Source organism: Bos javanicus, chromosome 17 (assembly GCF_032452875.1).
Source record: "Bos javanicus breed banteng chromosome 17, ARS-OSU_banteng_1.0, whole genome shotgun sequence".
Classification (NCBI taxonomy): Eukaryota; Metazoa; Chordata; class Mammalia; order Artiodactyla; family Bovidae; genus Bos; species Bos javanicus.
The window spans coordinates 35,363,868-35,387,888 of NC_083884.1; the positions used below are offsets into that span (position 1 = coordinate 35,363,868).

A 24,021-nucleotide genomic window follows, 5' to 3' on the forward strand; every position below is an offset into this window, starting at 1 on the left:
AGTAAATTATATGATAAAGCTGAATAGAATAACGGAAATGGTGGGGGGTACACACTAGGTTGCAGTATTAAATAGAAAAGTAACAGTAGGCTCTGGTATTTGAGCAAAAATTTGAAGGAAGTGGGGTTAACCCTCCAGATACCAGAGAAGAGCATTAAGCAGAGGGAAAAGCCAGTGTAAAATCCCTTCAACAGAATCATGCCTAGAGTATGAAGTGCAAGAGGGTTAAATAAAGCAGAAGGTTTGGAGGAGAAAAGGAATAGGAAATGAGGCAGAGAAGTAATGAGATACAAGAGTCGTAGGCTATTACAAATATTTTGGCTTCTATCCTGAGAAAATGAAAAGCCACTATAGACTTTTGAGCATGATCTGATCTATTTTTCCAGGATTACTCTGGACCAAAGGCAGATGTGGAGACACCTATTGGCGGCTTGCTCAAGAACCTAGACAGAGAGGGAGGCTCGGACCACAGGGGTGGCACCAGAGAGGATCAGAAGCTGTCTCCTCCTGGATGTGTTCTGCAGGTAGAGTTGTCAAGAGTTAACCTGACAGATCAGATGTTCAGGGTAAGAGATACAGAGAAGTCAAGGATGGCACTGGCATTAGTGCCCAGTGATGGGCTTGCTGAGATGGGGAAAGCTATGAGTGGGGATGGGTTTTATAGGGACAGATTTGGAATTCAGTTTTGGACATGTTGAGTTTGAGATGAATAGTAGGTATTCTAGTGGAGAAAAATGTTTACTGAGCACTTACTATGTAACAGACATCACTTAACCTTCTTTCCCTTTTACTAATGCTAATAACCACAGAATTGGAACTTGAAAAGTACTAATTTATTTGAAAGCTAGGAAGTGTGTTACAATAATTTCAGTAAACCATTATTCTCAATTCTAAAAGGTATGGAATCTAAAAAATGAATGTAGATGTACATGTATGAGAGTAATACAAATGTATCTTGTGTCAGTGGTAGACCACACCTCAAGACTTTCCTGAATGCTATGTACGTGAACCAGCATAGCTTAGGATCTTAATAAGATAAGGGACTTAATAAGCATTTGTTGATACTGATGTGATGCTAATGGTTTTAAAGATGTGCAGGCTGGAAGTTTGACCCCTTGTAGGAATCTAAATAGCAAAGAACTGAAGAGAGTTTGAAAAAGCATAATCAACAGTTTTTAATAGTTTGATTTGTATTTCATCTAGACATTTTTAAATTTCAAAGTAAATTAAAAGACAGTGAACCAGTGTGAGATATTTACACATAATGAAAAACTAATTGCAGGAGATGGGAGGAACCAGGTTTCTCACTCTTGGAGTAGGTGGCTATAGACAAGCCAGCATGGAAGGCTAAAGTGGTTCATGTGATACTGGTGGATTAGGGTTGGATACATCAGCATGTACTCATTTTTTAATATAAAACTGTACACATAGTTAAATACGGAACTGTTCATAGATGCCTTGCCCTGTCAGGTAAGGCTGCCTAGAAGCAAACACCCAGATCTTGGTTTCTAATACCATTTTCTAATGGTATTAGAAGGAACCAAGCTCCTTAGAGAAATAGCTCATTCTAGGCTGGAGTAGGGAATATACAAGATGAGCCTAGAGCACTCTTAGAGGCCATAAGATAAGGAAATACTCAAAAAAGCCCACATTGTTTAGGGTATGTGAAAGAGCATGAGAGCCAACTGAAAAAGCTCCCAGTGGTCAAAGCTGAAACAATTTCAAATACACAGCAAAGTTTTGGATTATAACCCAAAGCATAAAATTAAATACCCATGCACATATACTGATATAAATGATTAAATAAATAAATGGAGAATAGACAAATTTCTCATACAAAAGAATTCCAAATAATTTATGTAGCTACTTCCTCAAGGATGGAGCATAAACCCCACCCATCCCCACCCTCCAATCTCTTAAATGTAGATTGTGTATAGTGACTTTCTTCCAAAGAATACAGTACAGAAAGGGGTGAACAGGAGTGACTTTACAGTGGAGACAAACACTACCTCAGCCAGGTGATCAAGGTTAATACTATTAGTGATAAGTGATACAATGAAAATATAGCACTTTACCTCTATGATCTACCTCCCAAACACTTATAACCCACGTCTAATCAGTCAAACCCAAACTGAAAGACCTTATTTGACCAGTACTCCTCAAACTGTCAAATCAAAAAAAAGGAAAGTCTAAGTAACTGTCAGGGTGTAGAGGAGACTGAAGAGACAGGATGACTAAATGTGGTATCCTGAACTTAATCCTGGAACAGAAAAAGAACATGAGGTAAAACTAATATGAATAAAGTGTGAACTTTAGCTAATAATGATCAATATATTGATTCATTAGTTGTGACAGAGGTACCATGCAATGTAATATGTTAATAGGAGAAGCTGGGAATGGAGTATATAGATGCTTTCTGTATTGTATATTCACAACTTGACTGAAAAACTAAAACTATTCTAAAATCAATATTTTTAAAACCTGACCCTAGCGCTACAGTGTGACCATAATAAGAGCATCTTTCAAGAAACTAAATTTAGTGACTCTTGTTACACCATGATGGATAAAAGCATCTCATTTATTTTTGTGCTCTAAAACATCCAGATACAGATCATTTATTTATATATGCATATCCATTTTATTTCACCAGACTATAAATGCCATATGGGTAGAGATTGTCTTCTGATCCCTCCTAGTTTTTAACAATTTTTAAGCCTTCAAACAATCTTAAAGCCCTGGCACACTTTAAGAAAGAAAAAAAAAGAACTAGAGTAAATTCTCCTCTCCTTCCCCCTCACTCCAATCTCCTGTCCTTACATATTGGCCTCAGAATTCTCATGCACTTCTGTTAAATTGACCCTTAGGGCCGTTCCACCATGTTGTTTTTTGGATTAGTCATTCTTTTACAGTACTTTGATGTTGCAGTTTTAACTTACGAGTCTGCTCAACATGAATCCAAAAATGCTTTTGCTTACCCCACTTCTGAGAATTAAAGACAGACATTATGTCAGTATCAGTGTTGACTATTTCAAAACAAAATAAGACACACAGAGTGTGGAAAGTTAAAAGTAAATTTAATCTTAATATTGTAGTATGTATGTAGCCTGTGTAAAATTTTATATGATTGGTTTCTAAAAAAAAGCAGTAGTTCTTAATATGTAGTAGTGTTTGCATCTAATCTAGTGTTAAGTGTCAGTTGCTCAGTCATGTCCTACTTTTCAAGACCCCATGGACTGCAGCCTGCCAGGCTCCTCTGTCCATGGGATTCTCCAGGCAAGAATACTGAAGTGGGTTGCCATTTCCTTCTCCAGGGCATCTTCTGACTTGGGGATCAAACCCTCAAACCCAGGTCTCCCACACTGCAGGTGGATTCTTTACCATCTGAGCCACCAGGGAAGCTTTTTATCTTTTAAAAATGATTTTAAAGAAAATTAAAATGATATATATCGCTCTTTAATTACTGCATTTTTCTGACAAATTTAATCAGTATATTTTGCCAATCTAAGTGAACCCTCAAAAATCTTTTCCTTTACTATGTGTGTAAATTTCATTTCATTATAAGGCCCCCTATTTGATAAGTGAAAAAGTATTTTCCAATAATTAAATGTGTATCCTCAGATAATATAATTTTTGCATATTTCATATGGATCAACACAGGTCAAATACATTCTAATACTAAGTTATTTTGTTTAGGTTATCACAATATATCACATAATATAGAAAACAACATGCAACTTTCTAGCAGATAAAGATCAGGCAAATTTTTTCATACCAGTGCTAACACTGAGGTTTGGTGATTTAAACTTAAGATCGCAGTTAACCTTATTATATGCAATTTTTGAACACTGAAGAAATCAAATTCTAATATTTGTTATGGGCTTCTGTTGCTCATAGCAACAGAATTTATCTTGCTATGGAGTGGAATAAGGAGTCTGTTGTGTATTAAAGAATACTCAACGTCAGCCTTAATTTATGCTTTGGCAGATAAATTTAGTTACTGCTTGTACATTTATATTTTCTAGCTTCGAAGAGGAGGAAGAAGACCCTTAACATGTGAAGATGTTGGGGAAAAAAATAAAAAAGGTACACAACTTAAGTCTTGTTTTTATACTCTCAACTGGTGGTAGTCAACCTAATGTGACTCCTAGAAACTAAAATGTTTTATTGTCCAGAATGCTCTTTCTGAGGCGAGGGAAACGAGTTTTATAAATCTGTGTAGGAATCACACACAGGGGGAAATGCAGAAGAACCCAGGGATGGATGTGAAATAGGGCCCCGTAAAAGAAGAGTGGAAAGAATTATGCCTTTGGCAAGTTCAAGTTCATAAACCCAGTGTCTCTACATAATAAGGAACATCTGCATCCCCACATGATGGCTACTGGTCACAACCTTGGACTTACATGCAAAGTCGTTTTGCTTTTTTTCTTACATGCCCAGTAGTCTCTGGGAAGTCACCTGAGTGGGTCCCCAGTGACATCCCTAGCTATGGGATGTCTCACCATCAGTGATTCATTTCAACCCAGTAAATGTTGGCAAGATGATATTAATAGCCAAGGGTCAAGACTTTTAATTTCGTATCTAAAAGCTGCTGTTGACAGCTCAATGCCTATGGATCTGGCTCCAAGAAGTATGCCACTTACTGAACCACCTCCTTGGTTTGGGAGTAGCGACACTTACTTTTTCATCTGAAAATTGACTCAGCCCACCCAGACTAATCTGAAAGAGGATGGCTGTTGAAACGCAAGGCAGAAAGCCATACAAACTGTATCGTAAGACTAGAGATTAACTCATGAACTTGGCAGGAATAGCTTCTAGGACGGGAGCTGGAACAAATGGATCTTGGCTGGTGCCATTCCTCAAAGAAAATCGATAAATCCTGAATTTTCCATTTATGTGTAACAACTGTGGCTTTGTCCCTACAGAGTTTGTGGTAAATATCTGAGCATTGCTGATTTAACTCTTGCTATACCAATCTAAAGGAAGTCTGTTGTATCAGGAAGAATTAATTTCTGTCCAAGGGGACAGAAATATATTTAAGACTAAAAATGCTGTGACCATAAATATTGTGAAAGGTCCTGCTTATTAGCTAAGGGAGACACTAGAAAACACTTCATTTTAGAGTAGTTTATGCTTCTGATGGTACAGAAGCAAGTTTGGGACACTTAATGCCTATTTACCAAGAGAAGGAGTCAAAATTCTCTGAATTCTAACTTGTAGAGTATTCTGTAAGAATGAGAAGAAAGCTCAGTTTTTAGGTCTAGTGTCATAAATTTTCTCCTCTTTTATAACCCCAGTAGTTTCAGAGATGCACTGTAGAGTAGCTTCTCAACCTAAATATCCATCAGCAGATGAGTGGATAAGGAAGATGTGGTATATAAACACAATGGAATAGTACTCAGCCATAACATAGAATAATGCCATAGAAGCAACATGGATGGACCTAGAGATTATCTTACTGAGTGAAGTCCATCAGACAGAAAAAGAGAAATACTACATATCACTTATATGTGGAATCTGAAAAATATACAAATCAACTTATTTACAAAACAGAAACAGACCCATAGACATAGAAAACAAACTAATGCTTACCAAAGGGGAAAAAGAATAAAGAGTTTGGGATTGCCCAGATATAAGCTACTGTATATAAAAAAAAGCAACAAAGTCTACTTTATAGCACAGAGAGCTATATTCAGTGTCTTATATAATCTATAAGGGAAATGAATGTGAAAAAAATGTGTGTATGTATGTGGTAGTGGTTTAGTCGCTAAGAAGTGTCCAATTCTTGCAACCCCAAAGACTAAACTGCCAGGTGCATGTGTGTGTAAAACTGAATCACTTTGCTGTATACCAGAAACTAAAACATTATAAATCAACTAAACTTCAATTAAAAAAAAAAAGTTTTCATAAATAAAGTAGAATAGCTTGTTATCATCACTTTAGATAATTATAGAGCCTTTTATCATTACAGATGAACCTAAGTTCCAGCCTATGTTCTCAAGATAAATAACCCCTCCAGTGATGATCTTACAGGAACACCATGATTACCAGGTTACTGGATCTTCTAATCTCAATAATGGAAAACCACAGGGTAAGAATCTGAAGTCACTCACTGAGCCAGACTGAGACAGACATAGCAAAGTCTGGAGCTTTGAAACCATTTTGACTAGTGTTGTTCGTAGTTAAGACAGAAGCTAACGTTGTCATCTCCTTTCTTATCTCCACCACCGTTACTGTCTGGTGGTAGCCAAATCAACACTATTATAGAAGACAAAGTGATTCGCACTGTGTGTGTCTGCCACGTCCTGAGGTGAAAATACTGGAGTTAACCTCAGATTCAGTGTCCTGGAAATATTTAACATGCTACTTCAGTACATTCCCAAGTATTACATCATCCCTTGAGTTGACAACAGGCTTGTAGCAAGAACAGTGGAAGACATGCAAGTAGTCTTCATTGCTATATATATTTTTTTTTTTTTTTTCCGCCTAGGAAAGTCCATCCATTCCCCTTATTTATCCACTATATACTGATGACACCGAGGTCAACACAGACTTCTAAAGTCCAAACCCATAATTCCAACTGTGTAGTTACACATCTTCACCTGAATTTCTCTTAGACAGCTCAAACTAGATAAGACTAAATTTGAACCTGTATTACCTTTTCCTAGAACTTGCTCTTTTCTTCTAACCCCTTTCTCATCTACCTCTTCATCCAAACTGGAAACCCAGATGTCATCATTGACTTTTTCCTTTATTCCAGTCCTAAACCTGATCAACTTCATTGCTCCATCCTGTTATTGCCAGATTCTTATCACTTGCTTGGACTATTGCCATAGCCTTCTAACTGCTCTGTCTCCACCAGTCCTGGCCCCCTCCAGTCCATCCTCTACATTGCTGCAAGAGAACTTTCTCAAATTCAAATCTGATGTGTGTCTTCTTAAAACACTTCACAGCTTCCCACTGCTGACTGCAACATGACACATTAGATATTTCAGGAGGCAGTTTACCTGCCTCTCCAGCCACATCTCTTCCCTTCTACCTCGTACTGCCTTTGCACCTTACACTCCCACAGTAGTAAACTGTACTTCTGGAGAGACTCCTAGTAAGCTTCCTGCATCCATGTCTCTGCATGTGCTGTGTCCTAAAATTACCCATAACCCAATCTCCATTCAATCCTCTTATAGGTCATCTTCCCCAATCTAGACACATTTAATCACTTCCTTTCCTATATTACTATGCATCCATGCAAGATAGAAAAGGAACATATCAATCCCCTTACACGTTACTATGCTATGCTATGCTAAGTCACTTCAGTCGTGTCCGACTCTGTGCGACCCCATAGACGGCAGCCCACCAGGCTCCCCTGTCCCTGGGATTCTCCAGGCAAGAACACTGGAGTGGGCTGCCATTTCCTTCTCCAATGCATGAAAGTGAAAAGTGAAGTCGCTCAGTCGTGTCCGACTCTCATCGACCCCATGGGCTGCAGCCTAACAGGCTCCTCCGTCCATGGGATTTTTCCAAGCAAGAGTATTGGAGTGGGGTGCCATTGCCTTCTCCTACACGTTACTACAAATACTTATTTACAATTCTGCCTCCCCAGGACTGCCACTCATTAAAGGCACAGGCCATTTGGCATTCAGTTTTATCATCCTAATGCCTAGCATAGTATCTAGTACACTCAAGTGAAAGTGAAAGTGAAGCCGCTCAGTCGTGTCCGACCCTCAGCAACCCCATGGACTGCAGCCTTCCAGGCTCCTCCATCCATGGGATTTTCCAGGCAAGAGTACTGGAGTGGGGTGCCACTGCCTTACACTCAAAGACACTATTCTTGAAGACCATTCTAAATTTTTATTCCTTTACAAAAAGGGAGAGAGAAAGCACCTTTACACCTAGACTTTATTCCTGCAAAAATCACAAACATATCATAATAAATATATCTTAATCACATGATCACTCAGTGAATATTCTTTTTCTCTGTAAGTATGTTTCAGTCCCTTCAGAAATCCAAAGATCATGTACAAAGACCAAGAGGCACATGAAAAGATACTCAACATCACTAATTACTAGAGCAATAAGGTATCACCTCACATCAGTCAGAATGGTCATTAATTTAAAAATCCACAAACAATAAATGCTAGAAGAGGATGTGGAGAAAGGGGAACCCTCCTACACTGTTAGTGGGAATGTAAATTGGTACAGTCATTATGGAGAATAGTATGGAGGCTTCTCAGAAAACCAAAAGTAGTTACCATACAACCCAGCAATCTTACTCCTAGGCATATATCTGGAGAAAACCATATTTCAAAAAGATACACGCCACTCCAGTGTTTGTTGCAGCACTATTTACATAGCCAGGACATGGAAGCAACCTAAATGTCTATCAACAGAGGAATGGATAAAGAAGATGTGGTATGTATATACAATGAAATATTACTCAGTCATAAAAAAAATGAAATAATGCCATTTGTAGCAACATGAATGGACCTAGAGATTGTCATACCGAGAGAAGTAAATCAAAGACAAATATCATTGCTTATATGTGGAATCTTAAGAAATGGTACAAGTGAATTTATTTTAGAAGTAGAAATAGAGTCACAGGTGTAAAAAACTGATAATTACCCAGGAGGGAGGGATAAATTAGGAGATTGAGAATGACATGTACACATATATAAAACAGATAACTAGTAAAAGCTTCCCTGGTGGCTCAGATGGTAAAGCGTCTGCCTACAGTGCAGGAGACCTGGGTTCGATCCCTGGGTTGGGAAGATCCTCTGGAGAAGGAAATGGCAACCCATTCCAGTACTCTTGCCTGGAGAATCCCATGGACGGAGGAGCATGGTAGGCTACAGTCCATGGGGTCGCAAAGAGTCGGAGACGACTGAGCAACTTTACTTACTTACTTAATAGCACAGGGAGCTCTACTCAAATCCTAAAGACCTATATGGGAACAGAATCTTAAAAAGAATATATTATGTATAACTGACTCACTTTGCTGTACAGCAGAAACTAATGTGACACTGTCAACTACACACCATTAAGTTAATTAAAAAGAAATCCAAAGATCTTCACTCAGAAAAAAAAAAATCAAAAACTATCTGTATAAGCTCAAAACACCTAATAAGTATTGTTAGATCCCTTCTGTGAGGAAAGTTATAGAGAGCTTCTAACTGCTACTGGTATCATGGCTGAGGTTTGTGTATAAACACACTTTTAGGTACATGTCTTTCCTACTCCCGAAATGACACAAGTAGGGTCTGTGTCTATTATACTGCTCTGTTTCCCTGCATCATTCCCCACGCAGTCTGGTCAACAGACATGCAATCCCAGTTGTAATAATAATGGTAGAAGTTGACAGAGAACCTGCATTAATGGAGAAGATACTAGCCAGGAGTGAGGACCCTGGAGTGGCAGTGATAAAAAGTTAAAAAGTCTCTGCTCATAAATGAGCTTGTTTATAAGTGAGAACAGGAGGAGGAGGTGAAAATCTGGAGCACTACTATGTATAAGAGACCCCGATTTTGGCACTTGATATAAACTAGTCTGCACAAAAACTGAGATAGGATCATTGTTGTCTCTGTGTTATAGCTAAGGGAACGAACTCAGAATAGTTTGCCCAGGAACAAATAGCTAATAAGTGACAGAGCCAGCATTTGTACCTAAGTGAGGAGCCCACAGGCATTCCTGGTGGCACAAAGGGTAAAGTGTCTGCCTGCATTGTGGGAGACCTGGGTTCAATCCCCGAGTCGGGAAGATCCCCTGGAGAAGGCAATGGCACCCCACTCCAGTACTCTTGCCTGGAAAATTGCATGGACGGAGGATCCTGGTAGGCTGCAGTCCATGGCAGAGAGTATTCTATATAGTGTTTTGTATGTCAAATTTTAAAGAAGTTTTAAAACTCATACTCAAAATTTAATATGTCCATCCCAATGCTCTTCAGACAACTGCACAATATATTTTTATAACTAAATAATAGCTTTGCAGCAAAATGCAGTGAATTAGAGTGCCTACTCGGGAGTCAAGACAGTTAAGACCACCTGGCGTGCCCTCCAGACTCTGCCTCACACGAGCTGTCTTTTCTTGGTTGCTTTATTTCTCCCTCAGGACTATAGTTTTTACATCTGTGAAATAAGAGTATAATACTCTCTATTTATATGAATGTGAAGATTAAGTGGTATAATATTTACAAAACCTTAGTAAAAATTTAATAAATACCAATACTAGTAAATTTACAGCAATAAAAGTTAAAGAAAAAAATATAAATACAGAAAGCATTACTTACAGAAGCTAGTAATCTTCCATCTTCTTTCATAGCAAGGTAACGGTTTGCACACACTCCTTTGATAGACACAACCCCTCTCTCTTCTGCTTGAAGTTGTAGTTTGACTATAAGTAACAGAGAAAAATTACCTTTGTAGTATCATAGGAAAATGAGGCATCTACATAACACATTTAGGCAACATACGGGAAAAGATTGAGACACACAACCAACCAGCTAGTCCACCCTGGCAAGGAGCTGGCGGCCGAGGTGAAACGTCAATTAAATTCTATTAGAGCGAATGACCCTCTAGAGCACAAGTGCCTCCAGACTCCCTTCTCACTCCAGTGTCAGCTGATAAGAGGGACAGATGGAGAATTTCTCTTGTTCAATAGGCAATTACCTCCACTTGGCCTTGTTAACTAAAGATTTTTTGAGTGTACATATTTGAAGGGTACATAAATATATAAACCAATTAAGAGAATTTTCACACTACTAAAGTTTAAATTCTTTAAAAGCTATTTTTAACCTGTTCTTCACAAATAAAATATAATTGCTCACTATTATCTTTTGGTTTGTATTTCCTTGAGTTTCTTATTTCTAGCTTTCCATTCAATACAATGCAAATGTATTCATCTTTATTCATCTTTCTTTATGGACAGATTTTGATATATAGATTTTGTTTTTCAACTAGATATTTGCAAAAAAATAATGTTTACATTTAATTTGCTTATATGGTGTGATGAAGATTTCAGCCTATAAGATCCTGAAGAGGATGACCAAGGTGTTACACTACACTGTCAATATTAAACAGATCGTCAGAAAACAAACAAAAAATAGATATTACATAAGCATGATAATGCTAGATGGACAAATAATCATCTAATCAACTCAATGAAAATTAAGTTTAAAATTTCTCTTTTGCTATTCAGAGGCAGCATTTTCCAAAATGTATTTTGACTAACAGATTACTTAAAAAACAGGTTCTGGGGCCAGTTAAATTTAAGAAATTCTTGGTAAGTCAGATTAACTCTTTACTGTCAGACTTCTCAGAACTGTGCTTCTCATAACCTGCATTATAAATTACCACAAAGGGAATCAAGTAAAAAAGACATTTGTTGGACATTTAATTTTATGTCTGATTCTCCTCAATGTACCAGTCATTCCAGGTGAAATTCTTCTGCAGAATCTTAAAAGATACAAAGTAAAATAGGAATAAATAAATAAGATACAAAGTAAAAGGAATATAATCAAGTCATGAAAACAGAGTTTTTCACAACATTATGGAAAAATGTAGAAAAGATTTTTGACAAATATAAGCAAAATTCTATTAATGATTAGATCCTTAAGTCATATATGATATATGAGCATCTCTTTTTAGCTCATGAGGTTGTATAAATGCTCATGACTGCACAATCACTATACTTTTTTCTGGCAATCTATCAATAAACTAGCCCAGCTCCAGCCCACCATTTTGTAAATGTATAATTTCTATTCATAAGTCAGATTATGGATATTAACATGTGGTCAATACCAGTGACTCAGAAGCAAAAGTAAATGTCATTCATTTATTCATTGGCCTTTCATAGATTCCTTGGGAATTCACGTTTGGATACTGTTATTTGATAAGCCACTAAAAAGTAAACTGTCAATGCCTGAAAAGTGTTTCTGTTACCATATAACCATAAAAACAGAGACAGGAACCAGAGCCTAAAACAATAAGAAGCTGGATAATCCACAAAATCATAGATTTTCTTTAAAAACCCATCAGATCTGAGGTATAAAGAGATCTAAACAAACAAAATTTCACTTAATTCCACATTTGGGGTCCCTTCCCCGCAAAAAGAGATGACCTGCTTCCATTTTTAACAGGAAGAAGAATAATCCTGCCAAAATGGGGAGTATGAATAAACCAGCTGAACTTTTACAGACTTTTAACAGCTGCTGATATCAAAGAGCAATTCCATACCCACCTGCCAGTTCTCTCCTACAGAGCTTACACCTAGTGTAGAACCATCACACCCGACAGGCAGAAGACAGAACAGAAGGGCCTCAGAGCCTTCTGAATCACCTAGGCCTTGCTGAGTGCAAAGCAGCTATCCACTGAAGTCTGGAAGCAGAACAGAGCTGAGAGCCCCCGAGAAGCACTGAGCCTTCACTAAATGAAAAGGAGGATGAAGAGAGATCTGAAAAGACAAGGTGGAGTTCAAGAGCAAAGTTAACTCCTGAACTACCCCAACAGTTAACAGCTGGGCCATTTTTGTCTCAGAAAAATGGAATATGGAAGACTACAACCCAAAAGAAGGCAGGAAAAGAGAAACAAAAGGACAAAGAACAAATGGGGTAAACAAATTCCAAGATGGCAAATTAAACCCAAACATTATCAATCAGTTCAGTCCAGTCGCTCAGTCGTGTCTGACTCTCTGCGACCCCATGAATTGCAGCACGCCAGGCCTCCCTGTCCACCAATTCCCGGAGCTCACTCAGACCCACGTCCATTGAGTCAGTGGTGCCATCTAGCCATCTCATCCTCTGTCGTCCCGTTTTCCTCCTGTCCCCAATCCCTCCCAGCATCAGAGTCTTTTCCAAGAAGTCAACTCTTCGTATGAGGTGGCCAAAGTACTGGAGTTTCAGCTTTAGCATCATTCCTTCCACCAAAGAAATCCCAGGGCTGATCTCCTTCAGAATGGACTGGTTGGATCTCCTTGCAGTCCAAGGGACTCAACATATCAATAATTAAATATAAAGGAACTAAATACTTCACTTTTTAAAGGTGAAAAAACTGTCAACAAGATAAAAGGCAAAACCCAACTATGTTGTTTACAAGAAAAGCACTTTAAATACAAAGATATGAGCAAATTGAAAATGTGGGAAAAACATAAGTTGCACACCCTATTAAGAATGCTGGTATGGCTATATTAGTATCTGATGTGGACTTCAAGGCAACTAGTGTAACTAGATATGAGCAAAGTTATTTCATAATCAGGAGAGATACCTCAAGAAAAAAAACAGAACTGAAGCAAAAATTGACAAATCAGTAAGTATATGGAATATAAGAATAACATTGTCAACTAACCTGATCTGACATTTTTTCCTTTTGAGATCAGGTAGGCTTCATTTACCTGAGACTTTATTCTCTTAACATCGTCATTTGAAAACTATGCTAAAAAAAAAAAACAAAAAAACTGCCATCACGGTAAGCGGCTTATTTGCCTAGCTGACTTGAATTGTTCATATCAGTTAACTCCAGCTTAGAAGTTCTTTCTCCAGAGTTACCATGATGTTTAAGTACTGTCAATGGCTCTTGTACTAAACTAGTACTGGTACTAGTTTAGTACCAGTACTTGTACTAAAGTAGTTTAGTACCAGTACTTGTACTAAAGTACTGGTACTAAACTAGTACTGGTACTTTTGTTTTTTAAGTCAAGATACAATTCATGTAAAGTATTCGTGATTCCATGGTTTTTAATACAGTCACAAGGTTGTGCAGCCATCACCACAATTAGTTTTAGAACATCTTCATCCCACACCTCCTATGTTCCCAGTACCACCATCCCAACTCTAGGCCGCCACTAATCTGCCTCCTATCTCTATAGATGTGCCTATTCGGGAAATTTCATATAAATGTGGTCATACAATATGTGGTCTTTTGTGACTGACTTCCTTCACTTAGCATGTTTTTAAGTTTCACTCACGTTATGGCCATGCATCAGCACTTCATTCTTTTTTATTGCCAAATAACATTCCATTGAATTAGACCACATTTGATTTACTCACCCAGTTTGATAGACAGTTTCCAGTTTTTGGCTGTTATGAATAATGCTGCTACAAACATTCCTGTACAAGATTTTGTATAGACACATTTTCTTTTCTCTTGGACATATACTGAAAAGTCAATATGGTACCATGTTTAATCATTTGAGAAACTGTCACATTGTTTTCCAAAGCAACCATTTTACATTCTCACAAGAAATTAAGGGGTCCAGTTTCTCCACATCCAGGCCACTTTTTTTGTAGTCCTGGGTTTTTGTTTTCCTATTATAGTTATTTTGATTGGGTATAGAGTGGTTATCTCTTAGTTTTCATTTGCATTTTTCTGATGCTGAATATCTTTTCATGTGTTTATTGGCTATTTGTGTATCTTTAGAGAAATGTCTATTCAGATCCTTGGCTCATTTTTAAAGACTTTCATGTTGAGTTGTATATGTTCTAGATTCAAGCCCTAATCAGATATCTGACTTGCAAATAAATATCTTCTTCCATGCTGTGGGTTGTCTTTTCACTTTCTTGATGTTATCCTTTGATGCATAAACATTTTTTAATTTTCATGAAATCCAACGTATTGATTTTGTTCTTTCATTGCTTGTCGTATTGGAGACACTATTGCCTAACCCAGGGTCATGAAGACTTATGCCTATGCTTTTCTCTTAAGTGTTTTAGTTTTACCTTGTATATTTAGGTTTTGATCCATTGTGAGCCAATTTTTATATGCTGTATAAAATACCAAGTGTATGCCATATTAAACATGACTGAAAATAACTGCATTTATGAGTAACAAGAGGAAGAGGAAGTATCTCAATTAAAAGAGATGTAAGAAGCATATCATCCAAAAGGGAACTATACTTTATCTGTCTCTATCCCATGCCAGGCACAGAGAAATACCTTGTGAACATCTGGTGAGTTGAAAGCATCTCACGCAAAAGAAAAATGGATAAAGGAACTCATTGCTGTAATGTCCTTGGTATTGTACATGAGTATTATACAGGTGCTATGAGATTACAGAAAATGACATATATTATCAGATGAAAAAATCCGAGAATCTTTCTAGGAGAGATGAGATTTGAGCTAAGGTTTGAAAGATATGTAGGAGATAATATCACAAACAAGGTACAGGGTAGGGAGATTAAAAGAAATGATATTCCAGGCAGATTGTCATTTCAGGACTGAGGCAGGAGACAGCCCCGAAGCCTAAACAGCCAAGTCTGAGACAGCTCGAGCAACAGGCATAATCCAGACTGAGAAACCTCGCAGGTCAAATAATCTAGTTTCTTCAACAATCAATCAATTACTATGGAGGAAAAAAAGATGGAAGGGGGACCTGAGACTAAAAAAGGCCTAAAGCTCATACTTTAAAAAGCAAAACTAAACTAGAATATTTAAGGATGCCTATCACTGTGATGAAACTACTAAGAAATTCAAAGTAATTAGAAATCTGTGTACTTTATTGGAGAGGCAGTGGACACAGAGAGGCGTCTGGGGTGGCTGGCAAAGTTCTGTTTTCTAACCTGAGTGGTGGTTATAAGAATGTTCACCTAGTAATAACCCATTAATATACGAATTTGTTTTATATGGTTTCCTGTATCTACATTTTACATTTTGAAAGTTCTTTAAAATAATCTACAATAGAAAACCGTTCTTTCTAAATTGGACCTCTGAACCCTGATATAGCCCAGGTCTTTTCAGCATGCTGGAGACCACCAATCTATGTTCAGGTTTTGGATGCACAGAAGTCAACAGTTTTGATAAACGTAAGACTTCTCATGGCTTCCTAATGTTGATATTTAAGTCCAGTAAGAGATGAACTTGGAAAAAGTGTGTTATCCAAGCTTAAAATTCAACTTTTTTTCCCCTCTGCTGTAGCATAAAAACAAAAGCTGTAAAGCACCGAATTGAAGAACCTTATCATTAGGCAAGCTTCCCTGTGGCTCAGCTGGTAAAGAAACTGCCTGCAATGTGGGAGACCTGGATTTGATCCCTGGGTTGGGAAGATCCCCTGGAGAAGGGAAAGGCTACCCATTCCAGCATTCTGGCCTGGAGAATTCCATGGATCGTATAGTCCGAAAGAGTTGGACACAACTGAGTGACTTGCACACACTCACTTCACTAGTCATCACTTGGTCCCATCATAATACAGTTACGTCTTAAATCCCATCTACAATATCCATAAACAGTTGTCTACTTTTTACTTGACAGTCTTTAGCAAAGGAGAATTTACATGGTCTTTCTAAAATGATTTAGATAGGTAAGCAAAGAAACAGAAACTCTGATCACAGTAAGTAAACTACTCAAATGTTCAAGTGCTCAGACCATTAACATCTGACACATTTAGTTACGCAGTATAACCAAAAAGCCAGCCAAAGGATTATTTCAATGTGACACTATGGCTCAAAACATTTTGCAACTCCTTTTTTGGAATTTGTATCATTTTCCTTTGAATAGGCTCAAGGGATGATAAATCTTAAAATCATAAATACTAACTTGTTAGAGCGGACTTAGAGGTCATGCAGTGCACCCTGCTGCTGCTGCTGCTCCTGCTAAGTCGCTTCAGTCGTGTCCGACTCTGTATGACCCCATAGACGGCAGCCCACCAGACTCCCCCGTCCCTGGGATTCTCCAGGCAAGAGTACTGGAGTGGGGTGCCATCGCCTTCTCCAGCAGTGCACCCTGCTCATATATAAATAAGCTGACGTTTAGAGAAGTTTGTCCCTGGTAAAAGGATATGGTTTTTGGAAACATAAGTCAGTGTTTCCTAGAACAGGGAATACATTTATTCATTCAATAAACATTTGTTAGTAACAGCTATGTGCCAGGAACTGTGCAGAGCAATAGGAAACAAGTCTTTGACCTTAAGAAACATACAGTATTGTCAAGAAGAGAGATGGTACAGGTAACTAAACAAGGTCAGTACTGTAAGTTCCATGAGAGGAATTCACACAAGCTACCCAAGAGCACTCAGAAGGTACACCTAACCCAGCCTGGAGAGGAGAGGCTTCCTGAAGCAGTGACAACTGAATGGAGACCAACAGAATTAGCAGGAGTTACTCAGAAGAGAGTAGGGACAACAACAAAAGCATCCTGACAAAACTTGCAAAGGAGAAAGACGGCATGGCATAGCCACAAACGCCAGGTTCATGGATATAGCCAGCACAGTGAGGGTGCTGTGTGTGCTGTGGAAGAGGGTGTCACGGGACAGAGTGAGGCCAGAGGCTCTGAATACTGTGTTAAGGAATTTGAAAAAGGATGAAAGAATGAGTGCTTTGTATGAAATTGGATGGAGAGAACTTGATAAATATGTGAGAAATGAAGGAAACAAAAATAGATCTGAAAGGAATGGAGATAATGGAGGTAAGGACACAAACAAGGAAAGAAAGAACTGTTTCTCTTTGTTGAGGTGGGATATACAAAAGGAGAGACAAGTTGGCAAGATGATCAGCTACGTTCCCTGAAAGTAATACTGGAAGTCTCTGGAAAATGCAGACACAGGCATCCAAAAGATAGTCAGCTTTATGAATATGGAGCTCAAAGAAGAAATCTGCTAGAATAAAGATCTGGTTAATCATAGCAAACAGTGGCTACCTTGGATGCACAGGCTGCTCCAAACCCACACAGGAAGACTAAAATGAGATCCATAACAGTGTGTAGCAGGCGTGAATTAAAGGCAAAGGACGGAATCCTGGGGAGCACCAACACTTACAGGAGGAGTACAGGGTGTAGAACCTGGAAGAGTGGTCAGTCCATGCCAGCCTTTGAGGGTATGTATTATACACGCATCTAATACCTATACCACACACACACCCACACACTCTCTCTCTCAGCCAGCCTGTTGAGGGTATGTACTATACACATACCTAATCCCTACACCACCACCACACACATATGCATACAGAGATTTGGAAACTAAGAGACAAAACTGTTATTCTTTCCAAGTAGTATAATATTCTGCATTAAAATTAAGACTCTAAATGCAACATAATATTCTGGATTGGATCTGAAACAGAGAAAGGATGTTAGTGGGAAAAGTGGTGAAATCTAAATGAAGTCTGCAAATAGTAATGTACCAGTATCAGCTTTTTTTTTTTTTTTTTTTTTGAGTAAAATGCCACACTTCTGTGTAAATTATGTAAGAAGTTAACTTCAGGGAAGGCTGGGTAAAGGCACAGGGGAACTTGTAAAACCTCTGCAACTCTTCAACAAATAGATCAGATCAGATCAGATCAGTCGCTCAGTCGTATCTGACTCTTTGCGACCCCGTGAATCGCAGCACGCCAGGCCTCCCTGTCCATCATCAACTGGAAAACTCAGCAGTGGCCACAGGACTGGAAAAGGTCAGTTTTCATTCCAATCCCAAAGAAAGGCGATGCCAAAGAATGCTCAAACTACCGCACAATTGCACTCACCTCACATGCTAGTAAAGTAATGCTCAAAATTCTCCAAGCCAGGCTTCAGCAATACGTGAACCGTGAACTTCCTGATGTTCAAGCTGGTTTTAGAAAAGGCAGAGGAACCACAGATCAAATTGCCAACATCCGCTGGATCATGGAAAAAGCAAGAGAGTTCCAGAAAAACATCTATTTCTGCTTTATCGACTATGCCAAAGCCTTTGACTGTGTGGATCACAATCAACTGTGGAAAATTCTGAAAGAGATGGGAATACGAGACCACCTGATCTGCCTCTTGAGAAATTTGTATGCAGGTCAGGAATCAACAGTTAGAACTGGACACGGAACAACAGACTGGTTCCAAATAGGAAAAGGAGTTTGTCAAGGCTGTATATCGTCACCCTGTTTATTTAAGTTATATGCAGAGTACATCATGAGAAACGCTGGACTGGAAGAAACACAAGCTAGAATCAAGATTGCCGGGAGAAATATCAATAACCTCAGATATGCAGATGACACCACCCTTATGGCAGAAAGTGAAGAGGAACTCAAAAGCCTCTTGATGAAATTTATAGTTTCACTATTCTCAAGGGAAGTAAACTAAAAGGTACTTACTGCAAAGAAGACACAGGCCTTATACAATTTCTCAACCTATTGTCCTGTGTTTAATATTTATTCATTCATTCAACAAAATGGTATCACACTTGCCTCATGTGTCAGAAACTGTTCTAGGAGCTAGAAATACAACAGGAACCAAGAACTACAAAGTGTCTGCCCTCACGTAGCTTACATTCTGGTGGCAAATGCATGGTGTTCTTTAGTTGGTCCAACATTAATGTTACTTCTCATTTAAATAATCTGAAGTCAAAGCAAAGTGAAATTTGTAATTTAGTACACAAAAATAATCAGAAAGCAGTTATCTAACACTATTTCAAGGATCACTATATAGGTCTACAGCTGACAGTACTCATATTCCTGACATCCTCCTCTTAGAGCACTGCACACATATTAATTCCTTCCTTACTCATTCAAAACCAACATTAATTTAAAACTTGATGATAAAGTGTGTTGCTGCTGCTAAGTCGCTTCAGTCATGTCCAACTCTGTGCGACCCCATAGATGGCAGCCCACGAGGCTCCCCTGTCCCTGGGACTCTCCAGGCAAGAATACTGGAGTGGGTTGCCATTTCCTTCTCCAATGCATGAAAGTGAAAAGTGAAAGTGAAGTCGCTCAGTCGTGTCCAACCCTAGCTTTACAATAAAATATTTTTCAGTCAATAAGTAACTGAGTTAGGTTCAGTTGTCTCCTTGGAACTGTAATTCATGAGTAACTAATAACTAAATTCCAAGGCATAACCCATTGGTTTATTTTATTACATCAAAAATCATCCAATTTAATGCTGAAGACCACACTAAAAACTTTCTAATGCACAGATAACTGACAAAGGAGTCCATGTAACAAAAGAAACACTTCTTGAAAATGAAAACCCTTAAATCTCCATATATGTCTGGAATACCAGAGGGTAGTAATCAGATAACAAAGATCAGCAACCTAAATTTATTCAATTATTCCTTTTTTGTGTGGACAAAACACAAATCTGACTAACGAGCTTCACACTGACTCTCATTAACCGTTCATTGATCATTTCCTTTTGTACATCATCCTGGGGCGGGAAGGGGGAACCCATACATCCCATTCTCTTCACAACTTAAGTTTATAAACAAGAACATTATTAGACACACAGTTCATTGAAATTCTTAGCAACTCTACAGTTTTCAAAGGTTAAAATTAGCATAACAAAGAAAACTAGGAAGGAAGGGAAGGACCTTAGAAATCCACGACTTCTTTCATTGTTACTCAGGACATGGCTTTACGAGTCGATTAAATCTTTCTCTGTATCAAGTCTTATAGCTACAAAGTAGAAATCGTTTTCATTATGAGATTTAAGACTACCAATGATGACAAAATATATAAAATAGTTAAAGTGTAATATGTCTGAAACATCAAATTTGCCATTTATGTCTAAACCATATCATTTAATTCCTGCAATAAAAATTTTTAATGTACAGCTGATTTATGCCAAAGACAGGGCTGTTACAAGCAATTCCAACCCATAAAAACTTATAAAAATCAATTTCTTACAGTATCTAGTGGATCTCCTATTTCACGTCCTAAAGTGGAAGTGTTTGAGCTACCTGAGCTACAGGTACGAGCAAATGTAACACAGGTCCAAACAGCTGCAGACATTAGATGATTCTAGATTCTTCTAATAACACAATGAATGGCAATGGTGGCTGTAGCCATGAAATTAAAAGAAATCTGCTCCTTGGAAGAAAAGCTATGACAAACCTAGAGAGTGTATTAAAAAACAGAGACATCACTTTTCTGACAGAGGTCTATATAGTCAAAGCTCTGGTTTTTCCAGTAGTCACATATGGATGTGAGAGCTGGACCATAAAGAAGGGTGAACATGGAAGAATTGATGCTTTTGAACTGTGGTGCTGGAGAAGACTCTTGAGAATCCCTTGGACTGCAAGATCAAACCAGTCAATCCTAAAGGATATCAACCCTGAATATTAGAAGTACTGATGCTGAAGCTCCAATACTTTGGCCACCTGATATGAAAAGCCAATTCACTGGCAAAGACCATGATGCTGGGAAACTCTGAGGGCAAGAGGTGAAGGGGGTGACAGAGGATAAGATGGTTGAATGGCAACACTGACTCAATGGACACAAGTTTGAGCAAACTCAGATAGTGAAGAACGGAAGCCTGGAGTGCTGCAGTTCATGGGGTTGCAGAGAGTCAGACACGACTTGGCAACTGAACAGCAATAATGGTGGTTCAGACAGCAAAGAATCTGCCCACAATGCCTAAGACCTGGGTCAGGAAGATCCCCTGGAGAAGGGAATGGCAACCCACTCCAATATTCTTGCCTGGAGAACTCCATGAACAGAGGAGTCTGATGACCTGCAGTGCATGAGGTAGCAAAGAGACAAGACCAAGCGACTAACACACACCATGGCTTTTACTTTGTTAGTGGCATCAGATAATGAAGTCAGACTGACAAGGAGGAAGAGGGAAAGACAATTTAGCACCTTGAGGCATTCCAGAAGCTCCAAGAGCAATACAGGGTTAATGCAGAGCTTCACAGTAGCAAAGATAACTACAAAGATGGAAAGAAAAGGAAAGAGTTCCCTCATCAGCAGATAATCACAAACTGACAGAGAAAATACCTTCCCTCACCCTTTCCATAGCTACTAGGGATCCCAGACAGTATGTGACTATTCTAGTGTCAGGAGAGGCTAGAAATGCTTGCCACCCAAGTCATTTCTTGGCCTGCTTTGTGGAGGTGTGTAATTCAGGAGGGAAAATTCTGACAGCCTTTGGCAGAAGCATTTTCTGGCAAGAACTGTTTCAGTTCTGACACCTCAGTAATCTGCAGTTGAGGACCCCACACTGTCTCCTGGCAGAGCAACCCAAGTCAGCACTGAGTACGCATGCATAATTACCAGCTTCCACCTACAAAAGTCATCTGCTCTATGTAAGTGTTAATGGCTATTTTCTTCCCAGAGGCCAACTATTGGAGAAATGTTTCTAAAAATAAGTTCGCCACAAAGTTATAGAAATAGAGAAGAGATTGGCAGTTGCCAGAGGTGGGCTTGGGGGACTGACTGTGGCTATAAAAGGGCAGCCTGAGGAATACCTGTGATGATGAAAATGTTCTGTGTCTTGGCTGGGTTGATGTCAACATCCTGGTGTGAAACTGTGAAAGGCACTGTAAGATGTTACAACTGGGGAAAACCGGGCAAAGGGGACACAGAATCTCTATGTTACTTCTTACTATTGTAAGTGAATCTAAAATTATCTCAAATTTTTTCATTTAAAAAATGTCAGCCAACTAATTCAAAATGTCGTCTCATTTAATAATTAATATTTGACTATGTGCTTTAAGAGACAAAATTATTTGAGAAAGAAAAAAGCCAAGTAATGTAAAGAAGATAAACTCTAGATATTATTTTTACTATAACTTCCATTTCCTTAGTGAACAGAAATGGATAGAATTGAGAACCCATAGGTAAAACAGCCCATAAACCAAATAATCAGGCTCAAGTGTATACACGCTCTAGATAGTTTTCCATTCTACAACTCGTGGCTGTCCATGATCTCAGTCGTATCTAGGCACATGGAATAAAACACAATACCATACAGTATAAAAAATCTGATGCAAAGTTTCAGTTAACATTACATTTTAATGATTTTACTCTAATAATCATGGGGAAATATGAAATTATTCCAAGACAAATCACTACTTGAAAATTCTTTTTTTTTGATGGCTTATTCTATTTTATCGAATTCTCAATTATACAGAGGCTCATTACATGGCCTATGGGCTATTCTGTCCCCATAGATTCTCAATTTTTTCCATTCTCTATTCACAGCGTCTCAGTATTTCCACTAGATGGTAAAGGAACAGAGGATAGAGGAAAGAAGAATGAAGTTCAAATATCACTTTTGCTACCTCTTTGTTGCCATATTTAAAAGGTAGATGGTGATGAACCTAGAGTCTCTTATACAAAGTCAGTCAGAAAGAGAAAAACATATATTAAAGCATACATGTGGAATCTAGAAAAATGGTACTGAGGAACCCACTAGAGACTGGATTTGTGGACACAGCAGGGGACGGCAAAGGTAGGATGAACGGAGAGAGCAGCATTGACATATACACACCATCGTGTAGCTAGTGCTAAGTTGCTGTATAACAAAGGGAGCCAAATTACAATTAAAATATAGATGGTGGAAGGTGGTCATGTAAAAAAAGACTGAAAAATTTTGTATGCATCAGATAGTGGAATGTTGTAGATCTTTACATTTTTCATCAGTAATCGAACACTAAAAACTGCCCTGGTGACCCTGGAACATGTGGGCCCTTCACATTTCTTCGTATTTCCTACAGTGTTTCCTGAATAAACAGGACACGCGTCGGCTCCTAGAGCAGGTATCTGTACCACTTATGAGGAGCCATCTTCCAGCAGCAGCCTTCCAAAGCTGGAGCAGGAAGCGCCAGGTTTCAGAATTGCTGCTGTGTTGTCTGAAGGGGCGGTGGCAGAAGGCCCCTGAGGAAGTCAACAGCCTAACGTGGGCCAAGCTGTTGCAAGTCAGACAGACCTTCAGTCAGGGGCAGCCTGCTAGAAGCTGAGAAATATTTTCACTGAAAAATAACAGTTGATGTTTCTAAATTTTCTTGAAAAATCTTTATCAGCTCCTTTGGTTTGTCTCAGAATAAATGGGGTTCAGCATTCGAGGACCACTGAAAACACTTGTACTAAAAGCAGGGCATCAAACTCAAAAGCTGGCAGGGACCATGTGAGTAACAGACAAGAGGGAAGCAGCTTGGTGATAAGGCCAGGAGGAGAAGGGAATAGTGGGGACCATGATAAACCACAGGACATACATCCCAACTGATAGGCCAGCCACTACTCAGCACCAGCCAAGAGCGCACACGCACACATGCAAACACACACACTTTGCTGAGGTCGCATTTTGGCTTATGGATCACCAATCAGAAATTCATTTCAAAGGTTTATTAACCTGGCCAGAGTTCCCTGAAA

The 24,021-nt window shown here is 38.7% G+C and overlaps 1 protein-coding gene across 1 annotated transcript in view; it reads right to left on the minus strand.

The window, feature by feature from the left end:
• The window catches only part of FGF2 (fibroblast growth factor 2), a 53,955-nt gene that overhangs the window by 3,758 nt on the left and 26,176 nt on the right, over positions 1-24,021 (minus strand). The window contains exon 2 of the mRNA XM_061384256.1: positions 10,277-10,380. Within this exon, the coding sequence (XP_061240240.1) occupies positions 10,277-10,380 (104 nt within the window). The remainder of the gene's footprint in view (positions 1-10,276; positions 10,381-24,021) is intronic.